The sequence below is a fragment of the Pelecanus crispus genome, chromosome 11, assembly GCF_030463565.1.
Source record: "Pelecanus crispus isolate bPelCri1 chromosome 11, bPelCri1.pri, whole genome shotgun sequence".
Lineage (NCBI taxonomy): Eukaryota > Metazoa > Chordata > Aves > Pelecaniformes > Pelecanidae > Pelecanus > Pelecanus crispus.
In genome coordinates, this window is record NC_134653.1 from 7411829 (window position 1) to 7439805 (window position 27977).

At 43.5% G+C, this 27977-nt stretch overlaps 1 protein-coding gene across 2 annotated transcripts; it reads left to right on the forward strand.

Annotated features, from left to right (window-relative positions):
* Positions 1–818: 818 nt before the first annotated feature.
* On the forward strand, positions 819–27977 carry PDGFA (platelet derived growth factor subunit A). 2 transcript variants are annotated; one of them, XM_075719024.1, is made up of 6 exons: positions 819–881; positions 2070–2166; positions 9564–9668; positions 11834–12021; positions 19792–19918; positions 27844–27977. In XM_075719024.1, exons 1-6 carry the CDS (start codon positions 819–821, stop codon positions 27975–27977), a joined length of 714 nt encoding a protein of 237 aa, XP_075575139.1. The 2 variants fall into 2 exon arrangements, with proteins under 2 accessions (XP_075575139.1, XP_075575140.1); XM_075719025.1 differs by lacking the exon at positions 27844–27977 and adding an exon at positions 21557–21612.

Consider the following 27977-nt stretch of genomic DNA (forward strand, 5'->3'; position numbering starts at 1 on the left):
TCCGATCCCCTTGGGATTTAAACCTTCTTGCATATATATATAATATATTTTTTTTTTCCCTTCCTCCTCCTCCTCCTCCTCCTCTCTTTTTCTCCCGTGCAAAGTGGAGAAGGAACTGCACCAAGGCAGCCCGCGAGATCTTGCAATATTGCTCCGATTTATCACTGCTATTATTCCTAATTAATTATTATTTTTAACCTCGCCCCAGCCGGGGAGGGAAGCGGGACCGTTCTCAGCACGAGAAACATTTCGATCCGTATCAATAAAGATTTTTTTTTTTTTTTTTTTTTTTTCCCCTTTTTGAGACAGGGGGAGCGGGTGGAGGGCGAGCGTAGCGGGGTGGGGGAGAAGCCGGCAAATAGCGAAACCCCGGCGCGGAGCGGGAGGCCGCGGCGGCGGGGGGAGGCGGGCCCCAGCGCCGCCCGCCGCGAGGGGGGCCAGCCGCCCCAGACAGGTGATGGGCGTTTCGGCTGCGCTCCGGATCGACTCCTTGGGTTTCACTTTGGTCTGATCTAAGCAAATATGCAGAAGTACCGGCTGGTCTAGTCCTAAGAGCCAAGAGGAGCGAGCGAGCGCAGCAGAAAGGAGAGCAGCCACGCTCCCGTAGCGAGGGGAACGTACAAACAGCGGCAGCGCCGTAATTAAACCACCGCCGCCCCGAGGCAGCCCCGACCCACCCTGGATGCGGAGGACCCCCGAGCCACCCCGCTGCCTTTCCCCTGAGGGATGGTACTGAATTTCTGCGCGGCAGGAGCCGGCCTGCAGCTCCTCTCCATCAGCGTTGCCTTCCCTCCGTGTCTAAAGTGCACTAGACCGCGATGAGGACCTGGGCTTGCGTTTTGCTGATAGGTTTTGGCTACCTGTCCTTTACCTTCTCCGAGGTAGGTGAGAGCGGCTTTCTGCGTTCTCGGTGCCCGGGGGACGCCGCAGCCGGGGCTCGGGGCGAGCCGGCGGCGGAGGGCGCGGGGGAGCGGGGCCGTGCCCACCTGGGCTCCGCGGGCATCTCCGCGCCCCGGCCCCGCCGGCAGCGCTCGCCCTGCCCCGGCCCCTGCGCGGCCGCGGCAGAAAGCGAGTTGCCATTTCACGCGTGCCAGAGGCGGAGGGGAATGACCGCGCGTTCCGCTCCGGGGCTGCTGGCTGCCCTTACAAATGATATATATAAGAAAATATATGTATTTTGTATGTATACACCTATTCACGCCCCGCGGGTACAAACGGGCTGCGGCTGTTGGCGAGCAGCGCGGTGCGCGGAGCCGCCTGCCCGCGGCCGCCCCCGCGGCGCACGGCGCTGCACGCAGCCGCCCGCGGGCACCCCGAGTGCCGCGGGCAGGAGTTGGTTTGAATCCCCCCCCCACCCCCTCGCCTCCCAAAACGCCCCTCCCCGGTTTTTGAAGATCACCCGGCTCGGAGCGGGCGAGGGTCGGGCTCCAGCCCGCCCGCACACGGCGGCTGGGGGGCGGAGGGGGGGCGCGGAGCCGCGTCTTGGGGTCGCTACAGGTGGCCTTGGCCGGGGCGAGCGCCGTGCTCGGCGCTGCACGGCGACTCTTAACTTTTCCCGGGACCGGGTCTGCTTGGCACCGGCAGCCGCGACGTGGGCGCTGCTAGGATGGCGGTGGCCCCGTGGGGCTCGGTCCTCCTCCTCCCCCCGGACCGCAGCAGCCCGCGGCGGACTTCACGCCCGCTTGGGCGAAGTTCGCCCGCCGGCTGCCCCGGCCGGGTTTGCAGGCGTCGAGCGGGGCTCGGGGCTCGCAGGCGCGGCTGCCGGGCACACGCTCCGCCAGGCCGGGGCCGCGGGGAGCTGCCCGCCCGCCCGGGCGAGCCGTGGCGCAGTCGGGCGGGCGGGGGCGGCGGGGCGCGCTCCGGCGCCCGGTGGAGCAGTGGGGTGTGGATTTTTGCCCTGCTTCGTCCAAACACGTCCAGCAAACGCCCTGCACCCTCCGCACCACCCCGGACGCCCCCCCCCCCGAGCCCCCGGCCGCGACGCGCTCGGTCCCCGGTGCTGCAGGGGCGCGGGGCGGCGCTGCGCGGGGCTGCGCGGTGACCCGCGCCGTGTCTGTGTGTCTTTGAAGGAGGCCGAGATCCCGCAGGAGCTCATCGAGCGGCTGGCGCACAGCGAGATCCACAGCATCCGCGACTTGCAGCGCCTCCTGGAGATTGACTCCGTAGGTAAATTAGTCCCGTCCTCCTTCCTTCCGCGCCGTCGGCCGCCGCCGCCCCGGGGGGGAGGCACCGGGGGCGGCCGCGGCGCAGCGCCCCGCACGCCTCTCGCCGCTCCGGCGGCGCGGCCCGGGCGGCCTCGCCTCGGGGACGAGACCCGTGCAGGGACCCAGCCTGAAGAGCCGGGCTTGCCCTGGGCCGGGGAGCTTTGCTGCAAAGGGAGGCGGCGGCCAAGGGGCCGATCGGGAGTTAAAAACTTCGGGGGGTTCAGGGTGGAGAGGGACCTAGTGACCCTCTGTGTTTTCAGACCGCTCCGTCTCTCAGCGGAGAAGAATTTCCATCAGGTTTGTTGTTGTTCTTGCATTGCCCTGTTATCTTTAAACTACTGTCCTAGAGGTATTTAAAATATTTGAGACAATATTTATGAATGAAGTAATGTCTCTTCAAGCGCTGGGCTTTATTAAAAGGAAAATAAACCGTCCACGCTGATTTTAAACAGGAACCTGCATATGAGGCTTACCCTTAAAAACACACTTTTTTTCCAAAAGAAAATAGTGCAGGGTTATTTTCTGCATCATTAGGCATGCAAATGGGTGTAGTGAGAACGTGCAGTTCAAACAGATCGTTGCAGCAGTAAATCAGATCGAGAAGCACTGTTATTACTGGGTTTCTTATTTGGTTTCACTTGATGCACTTTGTTCCTGGTGATTTCTTCCCTTAGTTGAGAGAGGAGAAACCCGGCACCTTTGATGTGCCCAAGGGAAACGTGCATCTTTCTGAAGAGCAAAATGGGGAAAAATGAATGAGTTCTTGCTTGCATTGGTACTGGGCCATCTCCTTTTAAACCATATGCTGTGTATTTTTGTAAAGTCTGTGCCAGGTTCAATCACCTTCATTCAGTGTTGCAGGATCCTTCTAGAGTTGAACTCGCTGCGTTTTGTATGGTGCTGTATTAATGAGCAGGAGTGCGCTAGGAACGTATTTTACAAACATAGCTTTCAATTTTCATGCGATTAGGGAGCAAACGTTTCCCATTACACTGAAAATGGGAATATTTCTCTCTTGCACAATACTCTACCGTAGAGGCTAATTACTAATTACCAGATTTGCTGGCATAGATTTGATATTTTTGGAGAGCAGTACTTCATCATTATTGCTTATCACTGCAATTGAAGAAGCTTTCACAACAGGGAAGGGGTATGCAATACATATTTCCCCACTGAAGACTGTTTTGGACCAGACAAGTGCACTACTGCTAAAATCTTTTTCCCGGTGAACTCAGTGGAAGGCTTGGCTGCTGTTGCAGAAGGGCTGGATCTGAGTGCTAGCATTTTAAAATACTGCATGCTGCTTCTGCGTTTGAGTCAGTACTCTGTAGCTACCAGAATGCATTATTTTTTCAGATACCCCAGTGTAACAAGCACATCCTTCATTTTTAAATACCACTTACAAGGAGAGCAAAAGTTCACATGGCTCCATTGCAAGAGAATCGAGCAGAGAAGTGGAGCAATGGCGGGAGCTGAATGAATTAGTAGATGTAGCAGAGGAGAGAAATTTATTTCAGAAAATAATTATTTCACTCGTGGCAAATATTAACCGGAGTATGCATGACCAAAAATTGAAGAGGTCAGCCACAAGTTTACCATTTCATTTTGCTGTTTTTGTCCAATTTGTCAGTTTAGAAACCATTAGAGAAACAAGGCATAAATATTTTACTATTTCAACATGAAACAGTGATGCCTTAAGACATGAACTCAAACAATATTAAAAAATAAAACCAAAATATTCAGCCTTTCACCCTGGTCTTGCTTGTGTGCTCCTTTTCTGAGCTGCACAGGCAGGATTGGATCTTCATAGAGAGTAACCAGTCTTTACTACCCACATTTACGTTTTCTGGGCACAGTCCTGCAGTCTTTACTGTCATGAGTAATTCTTATTAAGGGTTTATCAGAGTGACTAATTGAACATTGAAATTACCATGTTTTCGTCAGTAAACAGGATCGGGCTTGTTTACTATATTTAGTATTGGCTTGGATTAGCAAATGAAATGTTTTTTGGTTGTCACTGGTAAGGTGATATTTCTGAAATGTATTTCCTTAGGGCTGTAATCGCATTTAGGTAAGGGCTAGTTCAGTGGGGGCTTGTACAGTAGGTATATTTCTATCTTACAGCATATACTGATTTAAACTGCGACTCAGAATAAAAACACTCCAGTGATTATTTTCTCCCTCATTTTAGTGCATGGTATTGCCAGTCCTTCTGCATGTGAGTAGCCCTGTTTAAACTCAGTGGGTGGACTCGAGAATTAAGAATGATCTTGTAGGGGAAGAGTTTGCAGGATCAGGCATGCATGCACAAAATGCCTGATAACTCCTGAGTAACAAGGCAGAATCTGTGGAAAGCGAAGGAAGAACAGTCATGTTCTCTCCTGCAGTGCAAAGCATATATTTTTAATTGGAAAAGTAAGTTTTGCAAGTCAGAGTGGGCAGGTTTTTCTTCTATTCTGACAGATTTGGTCTCTATATTGTAGCGCAGAGATGACTGATAACCCCCTTCATAAAATTAGAAACCACACCCCCAGACCATCTGGCATATTACTTAAAGAAAAACACTACCCAACATGGAGCTTATCATTGTATTCAAAAAAGAAAATCCAGGCCGATTTGTCAGAGCCCAGTGCTGCATGTCTGATTCAAAGAGAAATCCCTGTAAATTCTGTGTTTATATCAGAAAGCAGGGCTTATATTAATTTGCTGTGCTTGGGATCCGTAGTCAGCAATGGAGTTTCATTGGCATGACGGAGAGCGGAGTCTGACCCTATTTAAAACAGAAAGCATTCGTGATCCCAGGAAGTAGGCAGCAGTAGCGTGCGGAGTACAGTTTTACTACTAACAGACTAAATCACCAAAACGGGGGCATTTCCTATATTCCGCCTGTGAAGTTCTCTTTGGTTTAGCAGCGTGTTTTTTCTCCTAGCGCTTCACCTCTCCCATCTGTCCTGTGGGAGGTAGAGTTTGTTTCATCACCTATTGTGTTTGCCTCCCGCTGGGAACAGATTTTCCCCCAGTCATCTCCCTGCGTGGGGGAACGAAGGGCTGAGTGTGCTTCTTTGCATGGTTTAAGGGCATCAACCACAGGGTCACCTTAGGCCATGTGAATTTAACGGCCTGTGATTAAGAACTAGCAGAGCAGCTTTTGCTAAATGGAGAGAGGTTCTAAATTAACAGTATACTTTCATGGAAAAGTGTTAAGATTGCTGCAGAGCTCAATCTGTTGGAAAATCTTCTGTGACTTTGTGGCTTTTGGTGTGGCGCTCAAATTAAGGATGTTAACAATGCAACGTGTTAGCTTTCCTTGTGCCTCTTCAACGTTATGAGAGGCAGGCACCTGCCATGTGTCCTGTGTTTTCCCTGAGACAGATAGAGGCAATACTGATCCTCCTTTACAGTTGGTTGATCATGTCTAGGTAAAGGGAAAAAAACCTAAACAAAACAGGATCTTGCAGGCTGCTACTTATATTTCCTTTAATAGATCAAAGTTGAAAACTTAATGACATCTATCTCTGCAGTTGGATGTCAGAAGGGCAGACTCTGCATCAGCCAGAAAGAAGATCAAACAAACAGATTGACGTTGCCTTGGGCTTTCTGGCTCTAGGACTGATTTGTAAGACAGACCATTTCAGTTTATTGTACCTTACATTGAATTCCTGGAAAAAAGAGATAATGAGAATCTCCTAAGCTGCTGCTGTTGGTACTAGAAGTCTTGGACCTGTACTTTCTGGATGCACATCAACGTGACATCTAGAAGAGTTTGTGTTAAGACTGCATATACTGGAGATTGTACCTCGCACAAATTGTTTGGGAAGGAGATGGCAATGCAGAAGTATAAATTGATAAATACAGAATAACAGTGCTCTTAGGATACTTTCCACATGCACTCTTCTCTTAGGGAGAAGAGTAATCACATATTGGCAGAATGTCACAGGAACTCTGTGATTTATACTCCATGACCCAGTGGAAAAATGCCAATTTGACAAAAAAGAACAATTTCAGCTACACTAATGGATTGACCAAGGCTAATTGCAAGAGTTTTTCTACCCATCATTGATATGTTGTCAGTACATAAAAGATTACAGAGAAATTTCTTGATCGGCTGCCATGAAAACATTTTTTTATTATTAAAACCTTAGAAGAGAGCTGCATTCGTCTGGCTGCGTGCAGCATCCTCCATCTTCGCTTAGTGACAAGCAGTGTTCAATTTCTAAACTAAGAACCACCGTTTCTAAGCTTTGTGCTCTAAGCCTCATTTTGTGAGGTGCTAAGCACCCATAAACTCCCATTTCCTTTGCTAAGAGCTGAAACACCTCATCCTGCAACTTCATGCTCCTAAGTCAGCGCATTGGGGGGAAAAATTGATGCAAATTCCGACGTGATTCGTTTGGGAATCCTTTTGCCGGATTGTAAATTAGGTATCAGGCTTCTTTAAAGTCAAACTAGAGAGTGCTATTTCAATTACTGTAGCATTGCTGTTTTAATGAAATAAAAGAAAGTCTTCTGGCCACACATCCAGAGTCAAGTGTGGGTTTCAAAGCTGTCTTTCTGATTTTTCAGTCCTGTTCAGGCAGGACTCCTGTTGACTTAAAGATTGCTTGAAGTGCAGTGATCTTCCATTGGCTTCACTGGGAAATGGAATTCCTTCCAAATGCTTGTGGGGATCAGGGGGACACCAAGTGCCTTTAGCATTATAGTGTCTTCTGGCACCAGCCATGTGCTCCATAATTCTGTTTATTAAAAAAAACCCCAACACGTCAATGCTGTGTCGATAGAAATAATACGTGTTGCATAATGCATTGAGGTTTGACTGGAACTTGTTTTGCAGTCTGCTGTGCTAGCTGTGTAGATCTCTTTTTTTAACCCCCACAGTGAGACATGAACTTAAGAAATGATATACATGCCTAAGATATGTAGCGAGACAGTGAGATACAGTATCAGCCAGAGGCCTTCTTCACCTTAGAAATCATCTTATAAGCAACACATGCTCCTCGACATGTCATTTTGCTTTATAAACACGATGATAGAATATGGCTAATTGCAGCTGAGTTGAGCAGTTATATATAAGCACATGGCTTAACATATTGGTTAGCTGATCATACCATTCCTTTAGTCTTACCAGTTTCTTTAAACAAGACAGCAAGAAATCAGTCCTGTTGGAAGGGAGCTATGCCAGCGTGTTGAATGTGGGATTAGGACCTGTGGCTCAGGCCTGCCATACAGCTGGCATCATCGACGGTTTCTCTTTTCAGCATGATGTCTGTGCCCACCAAGCAGTTCGGATTAGAGGCACTAGTTTTCTGTTTAATCTTTTTTAAACGCTGTTTGAACGCAGACAGAGATGCTTCTTGCTCTGAGCCTAGCTTGGATCTTACACAGAGCAGAATTCATGCTGCTTTGAGTATCACTTCGTTGCCTCAAATCGAGGGAGAGGTTGCGACAACTTGAAGCTGCCAGAAGGGAGGTCAGTGTTAAGGTGTTGGGTGGCTGAGCATTAGGAAGCGGAAGAGGGCTGGAGGAACATCAGAACGGATCCTCATTTTGCATAACACCATGTGGGGTCAGGTAGATGGCCTGGTGCCATTGGAATGGGATGCAGGAGACCTGGCTCTGCTCCTCAGCTCGGTTGCAAACTTCCTGTGGGGTCTCAGGCCAGCCATTTTATTTACCCCACTGATGAGTTTTCTGGAATATGGGGTACAATAAAAGCAGAAATAAAATCTATTAGTCATAGCTGTGTTACATTACAGGACAGGGACTGCAGATAAGGCCCATTGTCAGCTAATCGGGTTCCAAAATTTCCTATTGAAATCAATGGGAAACAAGCGCTCTGCATAGGAAGTAGGAGCCAACTTATCTGGGTAAATTGAGAGTCTGGATTTCGCACTGACTTATTTCAGACAAGGATCTGTTCAGCTGATAAGGAAAATAGGCAGGACCAGTGGGTGATCCTGGCACCACCTCGTGGACCTCCCTTTTCATCTTCTCTTAGCTACCTACGACAGTATTTTCCAAAGAGTGAAGGCAGACCTTGAGGCACAGAGCTCTTTCTAAGGTGCTGAAGATGCCACTGTCTTCACGTCTTCCCAGGCTCTGCGGGTGATTTCACCAGCCGCATACTCTTTAGGACAGCATTTCTTGGAGGGAGGAGAAAAGGAGTTGCTTTGTTTGTAGAGCAGACCCTTATCATGTGCATTACTAATAAAGCTGAGGATAAAACAAGTTCCAGAGTCACAGTCAGCTGTGGATGGAAAATGGACCAGGAGCACGGAGCATGACAGTGCAGAAGACAGAGGAGTGTACGATGTTAGTAGCATGTAGAGAGGGTAATGGAGTACTGTGTAATAACCATTTACATTCTTTAGTGTACATCACAGTTTTCTTTGGAGCCAGCAGTGAAACCTTGAAACTCTCCAGTGATGTTACAGAGGGCACTCCAAGCAGCAGAGTGCTAAAAATCTTAGTTTTGGTGTACTGGAATCTGTATGCAGTCCCCAGTTTGCTTATACCTTCCTGATCCCCTATTTGCAGATTGTGCTTGTTTTCAGAACCCCACTGCATGGGACACGACCTGGACTGCTTCACTTAACAAAACCAAATAGCTGGAGCAGTTATTTTGTTGTTTTTTATGATAAATGAAATGCCAAGTTTTCCATCTTTGCTTTTTCTCATGGCCCTTTAACCCATGTGGTAGGCTTATTTAGGGAACAAGACAAGCCTGGATGCAGTCCCAGAGTTTGCAGTAGCTTCAGATGCCCCTCCAAAGGTTAGGATACTTCACAGGGGATTTGTTCTGCAACAGAGAGGCTAAAAGGAAACCCATGCTAGTTACTTTTTGGTTTTGATTCTGCCCTGGTACTGCCCTGAAAACCAAGCAAGAGAAAATTTACAGAGGCAGCATTGTTGCTGTTGGGTGTGTAGTACCATATTTTCTGCCATAGCCTCATGCCAGAACTTCAAAAAAATTCTTCTAAGAAAACATTCCATGTGAAATATTATTGTTCTTATTTCTACACCTTTCCAGTAAGAAAAGCTTTATTCTGCCTTTCACATAAAAATGCAACGGTTTTACTTTAGATACGTTTTTGTGTCACAGAGTGTGCACTGTTTCTGGGGGCTTCCACTAAAATGGATATTAGAATTAAATTGTGCATGCTTATACATGACATTTAATGTCTGTGTCTTCCCTGCCTTATGCCCTTGCAATTGCATTGACAGGACTTACATTAGACTAATTGCAGCAGGGTTTGGTCTTGTGCATACGTACAGCGCAAGATTTATCTGTATGGAACAGCACTGTAGTGATAACAATGCAAATAACATAGCTGAGGTTTGATATTTTGTTTCCTGTTTTAGGATATGATGATGTTTCAGAAACAAACTTGAGATCTTATAGTGTTCATTCTGCTAAACATGTGCAAGAGAATCGTCCTGTGCCCATTCGCAGAAAAAGAAGCATTGGTAAGAAACAAGCTATTTGTACTTAAGGAGTAAAAAACAGAGGGGGTGCTTTTGGTCAGCCAAGCAGGACGTTTCACTGGAAAAATGTGACATGCACAAAGGAAAAAAGACCATTTCTAGTTTCTCCCTTTCTTTTTGCACAAAATGAGCCGTTGCCTGAGAAGCTGTCTTCTGGAGGATGTCCATAGGAGACAGACAAGCACAAATTCTTTACATTCACTTTCTTGTTGCAGCATGTTAGAAAGCTAGACCTTGGTTAGAAAATGCTGTGATATTCAATGTATAATTCATAGTGTGGGGAACAACTACAGCAGTGTGCTTTAAAAAACATCAACAGTTGGTAGAGTTTTCAGTACAGAAGCTCCACAAAAGGAAACAGCTTGACTCTTTATTCAAAAGAAAAAAACCAGTTTATCAAAAAAATTAAAAGCCATTGACTGAAACGCTGGGGCATTGATTTCCATCATTGTGTAGGGCACCAGGCATGTTTACAGGGGATTTTTTTCTTATTAAACAATGATGATGGTGATCCAACAAAGCCCAAATATAAATTGAAAGAGATGTTAATGAATTTTAGAGTAGGATTTGTATGCAATGCTTGGTTCATCTGATTAGATGTGAGTGTTTTACCATTCCATTTGACTGTGGAAAAGATCCATGATCTTATCTATTATAGGTAATTCAGAGTCAATATATTTGTACTTCAGGCTACGGTGGTATGCAGTAGATAGCACAGCATGCTGTCAGCATGGATTTGCAGTGTGAATTGGCAAGCGTGCTCGTCACATTGAATGCCTCTAGAGAACAGCGGTTCTGAAACACTCTGCTACACTTGGCACCTTACTCTGCAAGGTGGTGAATGCCTCCCCATAAAAGTCAGTGGGAACTGGATATGCTCAATAATTTGTAGGAGTTGCCAGCTATCTTGCAGTATTGGATCCATTAATTTTCTTGAGTTCATGGCATTGGGGATTGAGAAGAAGAATTTTCACTCTTTTTAGCTGACTGAAATGCATCTCTTTCAAAACTAAGCCTAGATTTTCATGTTACAAACACAGGCCAGGCCTGAACTTCTTGTACTTCAGAAGTAACTGAAGAAGTGCAGGCAGTATTCCAGTTCCCCGACACATCTAACCCAAAGCTATCGCTGCTTCCACTGTAAGGCAAAAAAATCCAAGCTGCCTTTTGAGAACTTGCCATCAAACAAGTTGTCCCTGCAATTTCTGTTATTTTCTGGACCCTTTTGAATTGTCAGCTTGACTTCTTTGGTAGTCCCTAGGTTGAGAACAATACATGGTTTGGATTTTTCATGGCAGCATCATGCAGCAGCACAGAGCTACTCTTTCTGATCCTCATGGGGCTGAAATGGCTGTCTACAAGCTCACCTTACCTGAGCCCAGCAGAATATTGGTTTAGCTGAAAATTATACTGCAGGTTCTTCAGTCGTGCTACTCTTGTGGTTTTGCCTCATTCAAAAAATAACAAATTAAATAAAACCCAGCATGTACAAAGCTTTGATAACTTCATTAAAAAAAATGGCAGTTGCCCTTTGGGATGGCAGATGGACCAGACTCCCTAATGAGGGGATGTTAAGGTTTTGGAAGTGGAAACCCAAGACTCAGAAGTTTCAAGCTGGCAGAGGTTGTTTCCCAGCTCAGCCAATTTGGGTGTGATATATATATCCTCAATGCAACTTCTCTGCTGGTATTTGCCAGGTATTGCATGTTTGTGTGATAATATGCGTGTGGAATGATGGGCCCAGTATTATAAAATAACAGCTGCTGTTACGCAGTGGCTATGAGGCTGTGTTAGAGGATCATCTAATCTGGAGAAGCCCCTGGCTTGCTGTCACTTCTAAAGAGCCAGAACTGTCTTATCTAATGGTATGTGCTCTGAGCTATGTTGGGAGCCAGGCCATTGTAAACCCTCATTTTAGGGCTGGGCTTTTGGGAGTGAGTCAAGCTTCTCTCTAGGCTCGCACACGCAGTTTAGTGGTAGGCAAACAGTACTCAGCACCGACTTGTCAGCAAGCAGTGGGAACCGAGAACATCATCTCAACCTGCCAGCTAAGGGTGCCACACATAAATTGATGCTGTAAAGTATCTGGGTGCTCTTGAGGTGAGAGCAGCTGCTCACCTGGAAGTGTGAATTTCTTGTGTTCGCAGAGGAAGCCATCCCGGCTGTCTGCAAAACACGGACGGTTATATACGAGATACCTCGGAGTCAGATTGATCCCACCTCTGCCAACTTCCTGATATGGCCACCCTGCGTGGAGGTGAAACGTTGCACTGGCTGTTGCAACACCAGCAGCGTGAAATGCCAGCCATCGCGGATACATCACAGAAGTGTCAAGGTGAGCAAGCAGTGGCTGCAGAGCCCTAAGGGGGTCCTCTTAAGTCTAAAACTCCAGGTATTCTTGTGGCTGTTCTGTACGACCTGGATCTTTATTATCCATCCTCATAGCCGGAGGATCAGATGCAATGCTTCTCTCCATTTTGAGTAAGCAGATGGTCTTTTCGAGTTACATGATCATTGGAAAATCTTGGGTTTGGATTTGATTTTCACAGGATTCCCTTTAGGTTTTTCTTTTTTTGTAATGAAAATAAAGTTGATTGTGTCTTTCCCATGATCTCGCACAGTACAAATCTTAAAGTTAAGAAGATAAAATGACTCAAGGGGCATTGGACTTAAAAAAATAAATAAATCACAGTATGGAATGCTGTTTTCTTAATTAAATATTATGCAGCCTAAATTGGGCTTTTATATTTGACAACATAACACTTTTGATCTGAAAAAATGTGTTTCGAATTATCTTACCCCAGGGATAGAAGACTCAACGGCCTCATGCTGTATTTACTCATTAGACAAAATCCCTGTTGCAATTTTCCAGTAAATATTACGTGAAATATTTCCTATGTTCATTTAGCTTCACTGTGTTCTAATTTTTATCAGTATTTAAACAAGTAATGTTGATTTACATCTGCATGTAGGAGATTAGACTTACACTTAGCATTTATATTGTTAAGACTCGGGTTTCTTGTTGCCCTGAGTATTATAAGAGCAGAATTAAAAAAAAAAAAAAATCACATTCCTGAACATAAAATTGCCCAGCACAACATAGTGATCACTGTACTTGCAATGGATTTCTTATTGAGAAAGGTACTGTTAACCCACGTAGCGCTGTACGCCCTGGACACAAAATATGGCATCTAAGCCAGTTCGTTCTTTTTCATACACACAGGCATGCATCTGAGCAGGATTTCTTTTTCTTTTCCATTTCTGAACATCGGAAAAATGTTTTCTCACACAAAGCTGGAGAAACATCTGAAGAGATTTCCTCAGTCTTTCAAAAGATAATTATACTTTACACTTGCTTGCTGCCCTTCCTTTGGGGGATACACTTCGCAGAAACAATTAAAAATGAGGAAAAAATTGGGATCAATAAGTATTTGAGAGCTGAGAACAAACCGGGAAAGTTGAAGCACTGCAATTCTAAGCCATTCAGAGTAGCAAAGTGCCTCAGGGTTATAATATCTAGTGCTGTTGCCTTTGGGTTTGATAACAGCTTCCAGTTAATTTTGTGTAGCAAGTAATAGGTACAAAGCAGCTGGAGACGCCCAGCAAAGAGTTGAGCTGTGTATTGTGAACTTGCTGTTGGTACTTGTGTGTGACATTGCAACCCTGTGCCTGTTTCCCACCCCTGCAGTGATGGGGAAGATTAGAGAGAAAGAGGGAGGTTTGGCTCTCGAAGTCTCCCGCTGCTGGGGACACCAGGGGTTCCCTAGAACCTGCAAACTCCACTACTGGCAGCAGCTTTGCAGGATGTCATTGCTGGGGCCACCATGTTGAAGAAATCTTAGTTTCTCATTCAGACCGTTGATACGGTTTTAGTGCTTTTAGATTTGCATTCATTTTAGTAGGGCGCAAGCTAAAAGTAGGCTCACCTAAGCAGCTGCTTTTGTGGCTGTGTAAATATATTGCCACCAGCAATATCAATATATGTCAGCCAGCTTTGGAGGACTTTTTTTTTTTTTTTCCAAGCTCCAAGACGGCTCCAAAAGGTCATTAAGTAGAAGGGAATAAAAGGACAAGAGGTCAAGCAGGAACAGGATGTTCATTGTAAAGGTTGTAGGCTGACCCCACTGTCACACCAGAAATCTCTGAACAGAATCCATATTTATGCCCTCCAGAGTCAGATCCTCTTGTAGCTTTGATATAATTGATGGTTTTATGAGCTTTTTGCCAATCCTGCGTTCAGAGCTGAACGTCTGTTCATGCCATTAAGTAGCTGGCCCAGAGTGAGGGTCGCTGGAAAGGTAGGGGGAGTGGTTTTGGAGAGCCTTCTCAGCTGTTCCTGCAGTGCGGTTGGAAAGCCGTCTTGTGTTTTCCCCTGATGTCAGACTGCATAAAAGCCCTCTTTTGATTAAACACTGAAAAGGCTTTCCCCACTTCCTCTTCATTGACAAGGTAGTGAGATCATAGCTGGCCCATTCACACTAGAAAAATGTTCACCCAGAAAGGTCAGCAAGTGGGTTTGCATCATCCAACAGGCGAAAGCAAAGGGTATTTTCTTTGTCTTACTGAGGGCCACTGTAGTCAAGGTTAAAAGACAGCCGTGGCAGTGTGGGAGGAGCAGCGGAGGTGCTTGTATCGGGGCATTCCTTTCTGGGGAACATAATTCAAAGGCTGTAGGATTCGGGGATGTCCTTACTTCGCCTTCATTGCACCTTGGTCAGTGAAGTACCATTAATGGGCTTGTGGAATTGGAGCTGTAAGGAGGCTCCAAGCCAGGGGTGTTGGTGGCACAGCTTCCCTGAAATGGGTCCTCTGAGGTTTCCCTTTCATGGGCTGGGTTAGCGAAAGGTAGGTTTGCCCTGCACCATAACAGTGAGCCCATGAGAGCACAGCCTCCTGGTCCAAAAGGCATCTCTGTTCAGCAAGCTGTACCTGTACAGAACTGCAAAAATCAGACTGAAATAAAGCAGCTGGTTGGGAGTTGCTCTTTGATAGGAAGGAAAGAATTGCATTTCTCTCCTGATAGAGAAATGGTGACAAGGATGGGTGAGTTAGGGGTGTTGGTGTCTATTACAGATACATTTCCTCCCCTGTCTGCAAAAGCATTTCAGTCACATCTGCAGATCCTGTTGCTTCTGCACAGTGAGATCAAGTATTTACCAGGTACCAGACCGTAATTTATTTGGGGGGTTTCTGAACTGAGTCTTCCCCAAGAGGTTTCTCATAATGTTGAGCATGGTGTTCTTCAGGTATTTGGTCACAGCAGCGAAAACCAGTTAGTATTATAGAGCAAATCCTGCGTATACTGCTAATTTTGAATAGCCAAGCTGAGTATTATGGTTGTTTGCAGCAGTGCTCATTTCCCGACTAAGAAACAAAAGCTAAATCAGTCCATCTACCTCTGCTATGCCTTCTGCTTGGCCTTGAGCCATAGCCATACCAGCATTAGCCATTTCTAAATATTCAATGATGAGCTGATTAGGGGAAATTTAACCTAGTATATTCTTACAGTAAAATAATAGGAGGGAAAGATGCAGAGAAAAGGAGCTGGAAAGGAAGGAACGCAGGAGCAGCTCCTCAGCTGTCATCTGGGCGTTGTTCAGGGAGGTTTTGAAGAGAGATGGAAAAAAATGCAGGAATTCAAAATGAGTTGTTCAGCAGAGCTGCCCAGCCTCTGAAGAGGTTAAAAAGGCCTTGCAGAACATATTGTGTGTGTAGGTAAACTAGCTGTATGTAATGTTTGCAGGTTTAAGAACATTTTTCTTCAGTGACTGTTTCTATCATTAGGATAAACAGCACTTTGATTTTAGCTGTGGCTTAACGAGATTACTGCCAGCACTTGGTGGGACCTGCAGGCAGGACCAGCTGACAGGTATCAAAGGTCAATTTAAGAACGGGAGAAACAAGGGAAATCCCGATACAGGTGAAGACAAGATGGAAAACCACAGAGAGGTGCCCTCAGAGCGTGAGAGGAGCCCTGCCATCACCAGTTGCCTGACGAGAGGGCAAGGCTTGGTTGTTCCCGCTTGCAGAGAGAGGATGTAGAGACCCTGCCATCAGCCATTCCCCCTGCACCGGGGCGGAATGGCGGGTTTGTTGCAGCACCCTCCAGTTCTGCCGCCGGACCCTTCCTCCAGCCGTGCCCTCGCTGAGGCACTGCCGAACCGCCCTCTGAGGCGGCTTCTCCCTGCGGCCCCCGGCCCCGACGCCTTCCCGGGGGCCCCGCGGCCGCCTCAGCTTCCCGTGCTGCGGGGACTGCGTTTCCCAGCCCGCCGCGCTGCCGTGAGGGGCTTCCCGGGGCCCAGCCCAGCCGCAGACTGCTCCACCGGGGGCCGTGAGGGGCTCCTCCATGTCGCGGGCACTAACAGGCCCCCTCCCGTGCTGGCGCTGTGGCAGGGCTGCGTCCGCTTGTGCGCCAACAGGATGGAGCACCCCTGGGCCTTGCTTCCCTGCAGGAAAAGCTCTCCCTACCCCACCCTAAGTAACTGTGCGCAAGGCTCCTCTTAGGGATTTTGCCTGAGGAGTGCCCAGTGAATGTCTTTAACGGGTGTTTTGGGATGGGTGGCCGTGAGGTGGCCGGCCTGCCCGCCGCTTCCCAGCCTGCCTGCGCTGGGGAGGCGCGCACCGCTGCCGCGGCTGTCCCCACGGCACGGCCGCGGTCCTGCCGGCCTCTCTGGGGAGCGGCGGCAGCGGGCCCGCAAAATGCCGGGCCCTGCAGCGTCCCTGGTCCCTGCTCAGTCCTGGTGCCTTCATGCCCCCTTGACTTACGTCTTCCTCACAGACCTGAGGGCAGTAAAGATCACAGTTGCAAGGCGAAGGTAGGTTTTTCCTCCATTGTATCAGCATGCGCGTATTTTAATGTGGAAGAAATAGGTGCTTCCAAAAAGCATCCTCATTCGGTTGTTTTTTGGTTTTATTTCCCATCCTGTATTTAGCTATCAGCCACATCAGTTTTGCTGTTTTGAGGAATTTTCTGCGCTGAGACTTCTCTTGCAAGTTCCTGCCCATGATAAATTTTGGCTTTGTGCTAGAGGTGTTTTGGACACTTCTGCTTACTCTTGTTTTTTTCCTGCTGTTATTCCCTGATTTCACCTCTCCTGGAGAAGCTCTAGAAAAGGTGTTCCCATTGTGTTTCCATTGGGTCACATATTTTTATCAGACTTTATTTTAATTTCTACTTAGCCACCACACCATACTGCAGGATAGTACCTAGAGTCTACAGTGATACAAGTATGGTGCCACCGATTATACGCCATTTAACTAAGCTAGTCAGTTATTTGTCTCTCTCTTAAAGAGTTTTTATATAGTGATACTTTGTGGTTTTGGAGGATTTGAGGCTGTCATGGTTTTTAGTTTTGTTGCGTTAGAGACAAGTAACTTGATTTTGGTTTGTTGAGGACTGACCATCTCAGAGCATTTGGTAGTACACTTGAGAGTAACTGTACAAGATAAACACCAGGGAGGAAAATACAAAGAAGAAAAAAGATGCTAACACAAGGCCAAATCCCATGCTGTTAGCATAGCTATCCCTGTTTATACCCACTGAAAATCTCACCTACCACCCATATCATTTGAGATTAGCATTAATTGCAGATCCTGTGTAGCAGCAGGTATTTACAGATGACACAAACATAGCGATTTATCTGTTTTGTGCTGCTTCAGTTCGAATATTTGCAACATCTTACAAAACAACATTCCTTTAACTTGTGTGGCATGAAGTAGGGCAGTGGAACGTAGGCTGGATTGTATTTTAACTACAGTACAGTAAAAAAACAGCTTTAAATTGCTGCATAAATTCATTATGATCCTATTCTTCAAAGTGTTATCTTTTTTGGTTTTTTTTTACTGTTGTTTAATACCAAATAGCCACAGGAACTGCATATATCTTTCAGTTTGGAAAACAAAGCAAAACAAGGACAGACTTTAAAAAGCTTGATTACAGTTTATTTTTGTTGCGTGTAATTTTCGGTAAGACTGGTTTATTCTAACAGCTGTATTAAGCATGGCAGATCTGAAAGCTGTTTCATGATTGCTGGGTCTCTTTCTTTGTCTCTGATGATGGAGGTGTCTTAATTACTGTTTGTTTTTGTAAATTTTAAGGATTAGTCATCCTTTGATGCCAGATGACTCAGTTGTACCATACATTTTCAAATCTTTGCATTCAAAGGCTTGATGGAGTTGTGTTCTGATAGGAGATTTTGAAACACACTGCTTTGACCCAGCGTTAGTCTTTCTGCAACAGCATTCTTGTATGTCATGACCAGTTCTTAGTCTGTTTATATGGAGATCTGACAGTTTTGGAAGGTACCTTTTAATGTGGACACTTTAGTTATTGCCTCTGTCTCTCTGCAACTTTTGTTTGCTGAGTAAATTAAAATCGTCTCCGTCTCCTGTTGACAGAAGAGGCAGTGACTAAAATGTGGATCTGAACTGGCCCCATGAAAGCAATGGCAGATCTCCCATTGACTTTAATAAGGCCAGGATTTTGCTCTAGCTTCTGTCACTGTCATTCAGAGATTCTTGGTAGTTTGTGTCCACAGAGCCAGAAGAGTGTTTCTGGAAACTGGGAATGTGATGGTTTTTTCCAGCTACCACTCTCGTTTTGTGACACTGTTGTTCCACTTTTGGGAGGGTGAGGGAATGATTTTCATAGTGTGAAGATTGATTTGGAGCATTAAATCCCCACCAAACACACAAGTAAACCATTACCAGGAGAGTCTAGTGTAGTTGTGGATGCTTTGTTTGGTAGTAACCGCAGCTTTTGGTCGGATCGGACTTTACAGCTTTGTCATGTAACTTTTGTAGAGACAACCAGCCTCTCTTGTCCTTCTACTCCCTTGTCTGTCATATTTATAATGCATACCTGTGCTATGTAGTCATCTTGTTTGCTGGGACAGCCCCTTTACAGCCCCCTTTTGTCAAATGGTGGGTAAATCATTAGCAGGACTGAGAAACCATGTTTTCATTTCAGTGATTTCCATTTCAAGCAAATTATTATCACCTGTTCTTGCAGTGTTTAACACAATTGTAAGCTAAACATTGGACCTCTTACATGCTGTCTAGTACTCTCTCTTTGCCCACATTATGCTGTATTCCCTTGCATGGCCATGACCATCATGCACAAGTCTGTGTCCAGCATCTCACAACCCATTTCAGTGCCCCAGCACAGCAGTGTTCCTGCCCCTTGTGCCCTTTCTCCTCTCCTGACTGCTGGTACCAAGTTGGTTAGGATGTCGTCGTGTTCAGTATCCCACCCACCGCAGCGTCCTTCTCTTCTACATTGGTTTCCTTCACATGTGAGACCTGCGTGTAGCCAGAGCTTCTCCAGCATGCTCCTTCCTCCAACCTCACCTTGCCCTCCTGACTTCTTTTTTAAGGATGCCAGTGCTTTGGCCCAAAGTGGAGCAGTGCAATTGGAAGCAGTTGGATGGACTGGAGAGAAATAGCATACCTATCAGCTATCCACAATAAAGCCAAAGGCTGGGTGCAGTTTGCTAGTGGTAGTTCCCTTGGACTTTAAAACAGTGCATGGGAAGTCCTGTAAACAAGTCCCAGGTCATTGCAAGAAGTGAGTAGGATTGAGATTGCTGCTTTCTAAGCTGATATTCAGATCCTGGTTCTGTAAAGAGTCGGGCACTTTAATTTCAGAGGGCTCTGGAGGCACCAATTTGTAAATTACAAAATGTATTACAAACCAACCTAATGCCTTCACTGTTAGCCTTCAGCTTAAGAGCAATGGTCACCATGTACAGAAGATCATGCTAAAAGTGTCAGTCTGCAAGAACAACAACTAGTTTGAATCTGTATAGAAGTTTATTGTGATATATTTGAAAACTGAGTTGCTTAAAACTTCAAACCAAAATGAATGGGAAGCTGTTTTATCTCTTGGGGAAAAGAAAATTGTTTCAAACTGCTGAACTTGACTAAACAAATAGGCTGTGCAATAAATAGTTACACGATGCACAATTAAGATAAAAGATGATTAGTATGCTAACATTTTATATGGGTTTGGCTACATTAAAAAATAGAGGTATGTAGTTATCTGTCTTCAGTTCTGAACTATAACTATGCTAATGTGCCTCAGTACATACTTCATTGTATTTTATAGGTGGCAAAAGTGGAATATGTTAGAAAAAAGCCAAAATTAAAAGAAGTTCTGGTGAGATTAGAAGAGCATATGGAATGCACCTGTACATCATCAAATACTAATTCAGATTATAGAGAAGAAGAAACTGGTATGTTTTCCTTTTTTTTTTTTTTTTTTGCATTAATGCTGATTTCATATGGACCTTATTTTTGTATTAATAAAGAATGTAAAGCAAACTTAGCTTCCAGTGAACTCAGTAGAGAGGCTCCCAGCTAATTCTTTGTGTGTTGAAGATGCAAAATTAGGGACAGTTTGTGCTGGATAAAGAGTTTGCATTTGAAATTTAAAGCGTATCAATTCTCATTAGGTTAGCCTTTAAATAAACGTAAATGCCTGATAGTATTCAGGTCTTGCTTAACTAAGTTAAAGGTTGTCGTGTTGCAGCTTATTGGTGAAGTCTGTTGCCTAATTTCTGTAGACTTTGTGAAGACAGGGCTAAGGCTGAGATTTACTTGACCTTGGGGAAAATATTAATGAAACTAATGTGAAGCACTTAGGAATAAATTCAGTATTCAGGAGTAAGGAGTTTCGAAACAACATTGCCTGTTCCTGTTGTTTTCTTACTTAGATATAGTCAAGAATTTATTGTCAGTTGTCAGGTTAAATGTAAGTTTGCCTTATCAAGCCAACATTTAAGTTACCATGGGGAAAGATTTATGGGGAAAAATACTTACTTTCAATTTGACTTTCATAAAACCACCTAAAATCATTAGCTCAGATCCTCTTGCTAGGGTGCAATCAATGCGGAACTTGACACGTATTCAGGAAACCCACTATGGTAGAAAGGACACCTCTCTTTCTCCTGATTTTGGCTGAAGGCAGCCTCAAAAGTTTGCTTTCACCTCTGCCGGGAATTTAGTGGTGCAGTAGACCCAAGCCCAAAATTAGAGTCAGTGAAGAGCACGTAAATACGAGAGGAAAGCTGCCTAAAGGTGATGGATTTTGTAGGTGGCTGGATAAGGAAGGGTTTTCTGTACTGTCTCCATCCAGCATGGAGACGTAAATCTGGTCTAAGCAAATGTAAACTTCAGTTGCTATGTACAGAGCAGAAGAATTGGAATTTGTATAAAAGCAAAGTTAGGCCTCTGCTGTGATTTTATTGGACATCAATTCATAATCTGAGCTGAGTGTTTTAGCTGAAACTAGGTTGAGTTATGAGGAGACAAAACCACATTGAAAATGGTTATTTTTATGTGTGTATGCTTTGATATTTTTTCTATGTCTTCTATTTGGAAAAAAGTTTCATTAGATCAATTTCAGTTTTCCAAAATGTCTTTAATTGCCAAAGACTAAGCAGTTAAGATTTTAAGATGAAAACTTTTCTTTTTGGTGTGTGTGAAAAATGGGGTAGAATTGTCATGGAAGAATACAGATTTCTAGAATTTAATTACTGGTAGGAACAAAACTTGCACCAGCAAGTGGATGATGAGCTGAAAATAGCTTAACTACAGAGCTGAAAGCAAATGTTGAATACTGCATGGTAACAGTAATTATAGATGGATCTTGGAAATGACGTATGCAATGCCAACTTCGTTTATTATTTCTTTACTTTTGTGTAATTACTTTGTAAACGGAATGTCAAATCAGGCGTTATGAAGTTATTACTTTAATGCAAAGGATAATGAGATTTCTTTGAAATGTAAACGGTTTGAGTATTTATTACTTCAGTGTTCAACGAAATGCATTACCTTAGGGCTTTTTACCAGCCCTGCCCTTATGTTAACAGGAAGGCCTAGGGAATCAGGTAAAAAACGGAAACGAAAAAAGTTAAAACCAACATAAAACCTACTGGAACTATTTGATATTCAGGTAGGACCTATATGCTGAACACCCTAATAGCACAAGTACTGGAAAACTTAATCAAATATCATCACTTCAACTTAATCACTGTTCAAAATCTTGACACTTGCTACCTCAAGGCTGCAAAGAGATTAGATTTGATTGGCTTTGATAATTCTACCTGCTGGTATTTTCCTTTAAGCTCCACATCACCATCAGCATCTTACATTCTTGAGCTACTTCCTTTTCTTGCCTTTTTTGTTTCTTTTTTTTTGGAAGGTGCTAATACTTCAGCTTCTGAAATCTCAAGTTCCATTGCCTCTGCTTTTGTTTCATTATTATTGATTTCTGAGGTCAAAGCATCACATAATAATGCATGATTGAATTGCCAGGTTACAAATTCTTGTGTTCCCAGTCATTGGCTGTGAAACATTGAGTGTACATACAGCAAATACTATTGTATGCATGACCATCAAACCCCTGTTTCGGCATAAACTGGGATTGATTGTACATGCACCTGAGACGGTCTGATGGTCTGCCTACCTGACAACGAAGATGCTTAGAAATACCATGTTTTTGTGTTGCAGGGCCCTGTGTTACACCAGAAAATTAAGATTTTTTTTTTCTTTTTTTTGGTCTCTTCAGTCTCAGTAGGATGATGACAGTCAGTCATCAAAATTCATGAGGTTTTCAGTGTAGTGAAAAACTTAACACCCTCTCAATGCAAAAATGACTGAAATCCTTTGGCCAGCGTATTAGCAATGTACGATGATGGCGATGCACATTCCAAATTAAATATGGAATTTCCATTTCTTAATGGCTTGAAATGATGTAAACAGCAGCACTTGCAATTGATTCTAGTATTTGAAGTGGGAATGATTTGGATTTTGCGGTGTATGTGCCTAGTGCCTGAATGATGGTGAATTTAATTTCAAGCACCTATTTTTGCACATGAACTCCCAATGGCAGTTTTCATTTGTACTGATGTATCGTTTCTAAAGAATGCTAAACTTGATATCCTGTTTCAGATTAACAGGTATTTATTGGGAGTAGTATGATAGAAGCAAAGATTTTCTAAAATTCAACTTTAAAAGTGAGCATGTAGACTCAATCAAAACAGCATTTAGAACTTCTTGTCCCAGGTTAGTGACTCTTCATGCAGAACAGTGTTTTTTTTCTTTTTCTTTTTTTTAAAGTCATCTACTTAGAGGATAGGACCTTTGATTCTAATCATAGAGTTATTGTATCTTTTTTCTCTCCTGCAGATGTAAGGTGAAAATAAGCTAGAAAAAAAACTTCTCTCTGGGACATGGATGTACATGGTTTGTTACATTCCTGAACCTACTATGTATGGTGCTTATTGACTGTATACTTTATTTGTTCTCCTATGTGAAAAAACTGGCTCAAAAGAACACTTAATGAGAACAAAGAGACAATGTACATTTGTTTAATGTGACATCAAAGCAAGTATTGTAGCACTCTGTGAAACAATAGGAAGCTTCCCTGTCCAAAAAAGAAAAAAAAATGAAAGAAAGAAAAACAGAAAAGAAAAAAAGACAGTTGAATGAATGGAGGATACCAAAAGTACTCAAAAACATGACAAAAATCTAAGTGAATAGTGGATTTCTGTCAGAGCGGTCAACGGTGCTTTACGTCAAGAAATGTGCCTGCGTTCTTGATGAAGATGGATGGACACTGATGGACTTCAGGCACAAAAAAAGCAGGAATGTATGAAATGATCAAATGCCACGCAAACACTATAGAACAATACATCCTTGCTTGGTGGTGTTTTAAAAGTCTATACAAAAAAACCTTCTGGGGAGCCTTAAGTGGATTTTTTTTTTTTTTTTTTACACCATAAAGTGATTATTAAGTTTTCTTTTTACTCTTTGCCTAGCTTTTTATTATATCTTGGACTACATTTGCCAATAACACATATAAAAGACTGGTATAACAATAAGCAGAACACAGAACATATGGTATTTCTCCTAGAGGGATGCAAACTAATAAGATGTATTAAAATAAAAATGGTATACCTATGCATAATTTTCTAGACGTTTCTTGGTTTATGTTCCCCAACCTCCCCCGTAATTTAAAGCATTACATAAAGAGAAAAAAAGAGAGACGTGCGTAAACAAATCATAGGATATCCATGCAAAAATCCTTTTTTTTCCTTTAAGACTTACGCCAGTTGCCCACTAGTGATATTGTGTTAGCAATTGTCATTCTTATCAGTATACAGATACTTTTATTTCACATGTTGGAGCTGTGTGAAATGTACAAATTCTTGTATCTGCATTGTACAATGTCATGGTGGCATGGGAACTACCTTGCTGCAAATATTTGAACAAAACCTAAAATTCTTTATTTTTGGTAAAATGTTATGCTTTATGTGTATTCAACAGAAATACGTGTTTTTGTAAAGTGAAGTTTGTATTTTTATCTAAAAATTAACAGTTTTATATACCTGAGAAAGCCTGCTATGTTTTCTTGAACCAAAAAAAAAAAAAAAAAAGCATAAAAAAAAAAGCATTTTGTGGTCATATTTTTGTAGTAGAATAGCCCAAATAACATCAAAATCTATTTTAACTATAGCAGGGCAGATAAAATACTCTGGCACTAGCTCCTGTGTTTTCAAAGTGCCAAAGGATTAAATGTTCAGTTCCCCATGGATTGCAGTGGGAGCCACATGGCTAAATCCTTCTGTACTGCTTTGGAAATTTAGGGCTGTGCCAGGTATGACATGGCTACTCACTTGGCCAAAACCAGTGCCCCACCCCAGTAGTTTGGATTATGTACCCTTTGTTTTAGTTGGATTATCACATTGGATATGTAAAATAAACTACTGGATTCTTTTATTTATGAAACATCTACAAAGAGATGAAAGAGTTTTCTTAGTTTGGAATGACAAAATAGTTTGTCTTGAAGACTGTTTCTACTCAAATAAAAAATCTCTTCAAATGTGAATGAACTGCAGAACCTTAAAACAACAAAAGAGAGAGAGATTTTTTACATTTCCATTTCTTTAAATATAGTTCAAACATTCCCCTTCTGTTCCTGTAGCTATGTCCAATTTCAACCAAACACAGCAATGTTAGCTAACAGGCATTATTGGCTTCAGATGCTAATGCAGAGATAGAGTTAGTCACCGTTCTATTTTGTGATCATTTTCCCAGTGTATTTGTTGAGCACCAAAACTGGAAGTACATTTAACTAAGATTGTCTGTGCTTGTTTTCCACTAAGTGTACTGTTCACAATGTTATGCACATGAATGTATGTGTCTGCGTTTAAAAAAGTGTATAAAATGTAATTTATATATTTATGTTTCAGTGGGATGCCAATAATGTTGCTCCGTTCCTTTTTGTCTAAAAGATATCTAATGAGAAAAAAACATATATCCATTAAAATCATGTAGATGAAAAGCATTATGTGACCCACTCAGACACTGTGCAGGTATGAAAGGGTGTCGAAGTCACTTAAGTGGAATAATTTGCAAAACAACTTTTTGAGTCCTATGGTTGCACTGGCATAAGAAGATTGCGTTCAGATCTGTGGGCCAGCTTCCCTGGAGTAACTCCATTGAGTATAGTTGGAGCTCTGCTGATTTACATCACGAGTGAGCCTGGCCCTATATTAAAGTCTTGGAAAAAAAAGCAAACTGAGAGGCATGCATTTTATTGGTGCCAGCAAATAAATGTGTTATGCCAAATTCAGAAAACAAGGAGAGAATGAAGACTGAATGGAGTCTTTTCCCGTAGTTGTTTGTTTGAGACTTGTAGTCTCGAGTTAATTTTGTTACCAGGAATGAAACGCACATGAGTCTTTGTTCTCAAGCACAGTGTTTATGTGGCATGCAGCAGAAAACACAAAAATCTCAGGGCTATATTCTCAGCTAGTATAAATTGGCAAATGTTTTTGACTTCAGCCGCCCCTAAGCTAAATTACATCAGATGAGGATCCAGTCCACAGTTTTTAAGTACAAGGAGTAGTGTCATGACATATGCGTCATTTACTGTAGTCCAGCTGAGATATTACCTGCCAGCCTTTCGAACATTACAGGCTATGGTGTTAGTCCTTCTTCTTCAAGGTGGCAGATACAACCAGAAGGAACAGTAACATTAAAGGTTGTGACACAGGAGACATTAATTCAAAGTTAAGTTGGACATTTCAAGGGCCATATCCTCAGCTGGTGTAAATCACCATCACTCCATTGCCTGCAATGGAGCTGTACCAGCTTACACCACTTGAGGGGCTGGTCCCTCATTCTTGCTCATCCCTTTCACTACTCGGTCCTGCAGGGATCTCGGACTGTCGTGTACTGTTAATGTAATCCTGTGTTCTCTAATACTTAAGCACAATAAGTGAATATAAGAATGAGTGTCAGACTTAACTTTGAATGTCCAAGCTCTGAAATGGTTTGTTTCACCATTGTGGCTGTAAATTAAACAGTTCTCTGTGCATTTGTGAATGCTGTGTCATATCTTCTTCCGCTGTCTACTGGTGGTGGACTCCATCTGGACTTTCAAAGTGCAACATTTGGAGTGTTACAGGGAAGGGTGTGAGCAATTGGAGCTGCAAGATATCTGATTGACATCTCTGTTATTTGTGGGGTGGGGGGCTAGTAGGGGACTTGATGAAGGAGTTGAAGATGATAGTTGTAAGTCATGTTTCCATGCAATCCTTTTTAACACCTTGTCGTTTTTGTCCTTGCGCATACTAGGTAGAGATTTGCGGGTAAAACGTTTTTCTGTTTTGCATTCTGCAGTCACTTCCTCTGTCCAGAGATTCAGAAGTTGTTGGTCTGATTTCATCCTTTTTGAGGTCTTTTCTGGTCAGAAAGTATATGTGTAGAGGACTGCCCGAAAAGAATCTCAGTGTTATAATATGGTGCATGATTGCTGATTCTCTAGTCAGTTCATTACATTTAATTCTGTGCTTCATCTTTCCAGAGCTGCCCTTCAGTTGCTTTTGTTGAGTGAAATCAAGGATTACGTGCCAGTTTGCTTTGCTTTTCTCCTGTCCGCCGTCCTGCTTGGCATCTGCTTTATTAGGCAGTGCACAGTGACTACAGGCAGTTGCTCCTCTCCAGCCCTGGAGGTTCCTAGGCAGCTCCAGCACTTCTGTGTCTTTGAGCTTAGGCTTTTTACTCTGCTTGGAACAGCACCTCATGTGTCTCCTCCCTCCCAACGGGCTACAGCATTCCAGCTATGAGGTTCTTTTGGCTGTCCTCCTTGGGTCCATGTTGCCTTTCTGTGGTCTACTTTCCACCTATTCTCTGCCTGACTTTCCCATCTCTCTCTTTCCGTCTCTCAAAACCGATTTTCCCTTCCTAGGATCTGTCTCATCATATATCTCTTCTCTCTCCTGCCTGACAGAACAGCCTTTGATCTATTTATCTCCAAATCAATTCCTTTATCTAGGCATGTGCCCTGAGATCCCGTCTCCCAGGCCTACAGGCCTATAACTGACCCCCACATGAAAGACAAATGCTGTTACATAGACATGTGTTTGTGGAGAGAAAAAGATTCATCTTTGCATTTGGAAAAATACTCATTACTGAAGGCTCCCTGCTAAAGTTCTGTCCTATTCCAGCAACAGTGTAACTCTGGAATAGTGGTATTGAAGCTATTCCAGACATCTGACAGTTCAGTTAAGATCAGTGGCCCCATTTATAATTTAATTTGAAAGTGTACCCAAAAGCAAAGATGAAGTTTCAAAGCTACCTCAGATTTGCATGCTCGTATTTTACTGTAATTCGAAGGAAATCATAGTTGTAGGCCCCTTCCATAGCTTTGAAAATCTTACCCTGAATATTTATCTGACCCTCTTTTGGGCTGCAAATTGTGGTTGCTTTAAAACAGAAAAAATGTGCAGGTTTTCAATGAAGTAATTTTCTTGGTGTTTCTAATACACAGCTTCTAGTACTAGCAGATCTCAGAAACAGAGTCAAGTAAAAATAGTTTAAACCCATAAGAATCCCACTTAAGTTTGCTTTAATTTCAGGTAACAGAGAAAAGCCTATCCATGTTGCATTCTTCAAAAATTAGTTTATGTTTTGTATTTATTATTTCATTTAATTACTGTGTGTTTTCCCACATTTTAATAGCAAGGTATTATTCCATGTCTGAGCTTTTCTGTGCCGTTCTTTGCTGTAGTATCTCCGCGGCACAGCCTTGAACTGGTTTGTACTCGTATCTCCTCTGAAATAAAGAACTATTGTTATCCCATTTTAGGCGAGACCGAGGCATGGAGAAATGACTGTGCAAGGTCACACAGCAAGGCTATGGCAGAACCAGGGATAGGACTCAGATCTGAGTGCTCATCCAGTGCCCTAAATCACACGGCCATCTTCCCTTTCCAAGAATGA

Excerpts from the sequence above, each read along its gene's own strand:
- PDGFA (XM_075719024.1), top strand. The coding sequence starts at position 819 with ATGAGGACCTGGGCTTGCGTTTTGCTGATAGGTTTTGGCTACCTGTCC. Across the intron at positions 882-2,069 it reads TGTCCTTTACCTTCTCCGAG|GAGGCCGAGATCCCGCAGGA; the intron begins GTAGGTGAGAGC and ends GTGTCTTTGAAG. Across the intron at positions 9,669-11,833 it reads TCGCAGAAAAAGAAGCATTG|AGGAAGCCATCCCGGCTGTC; the intron begins GTAAGAAACAAG and ends TTGTGTTCGCAG.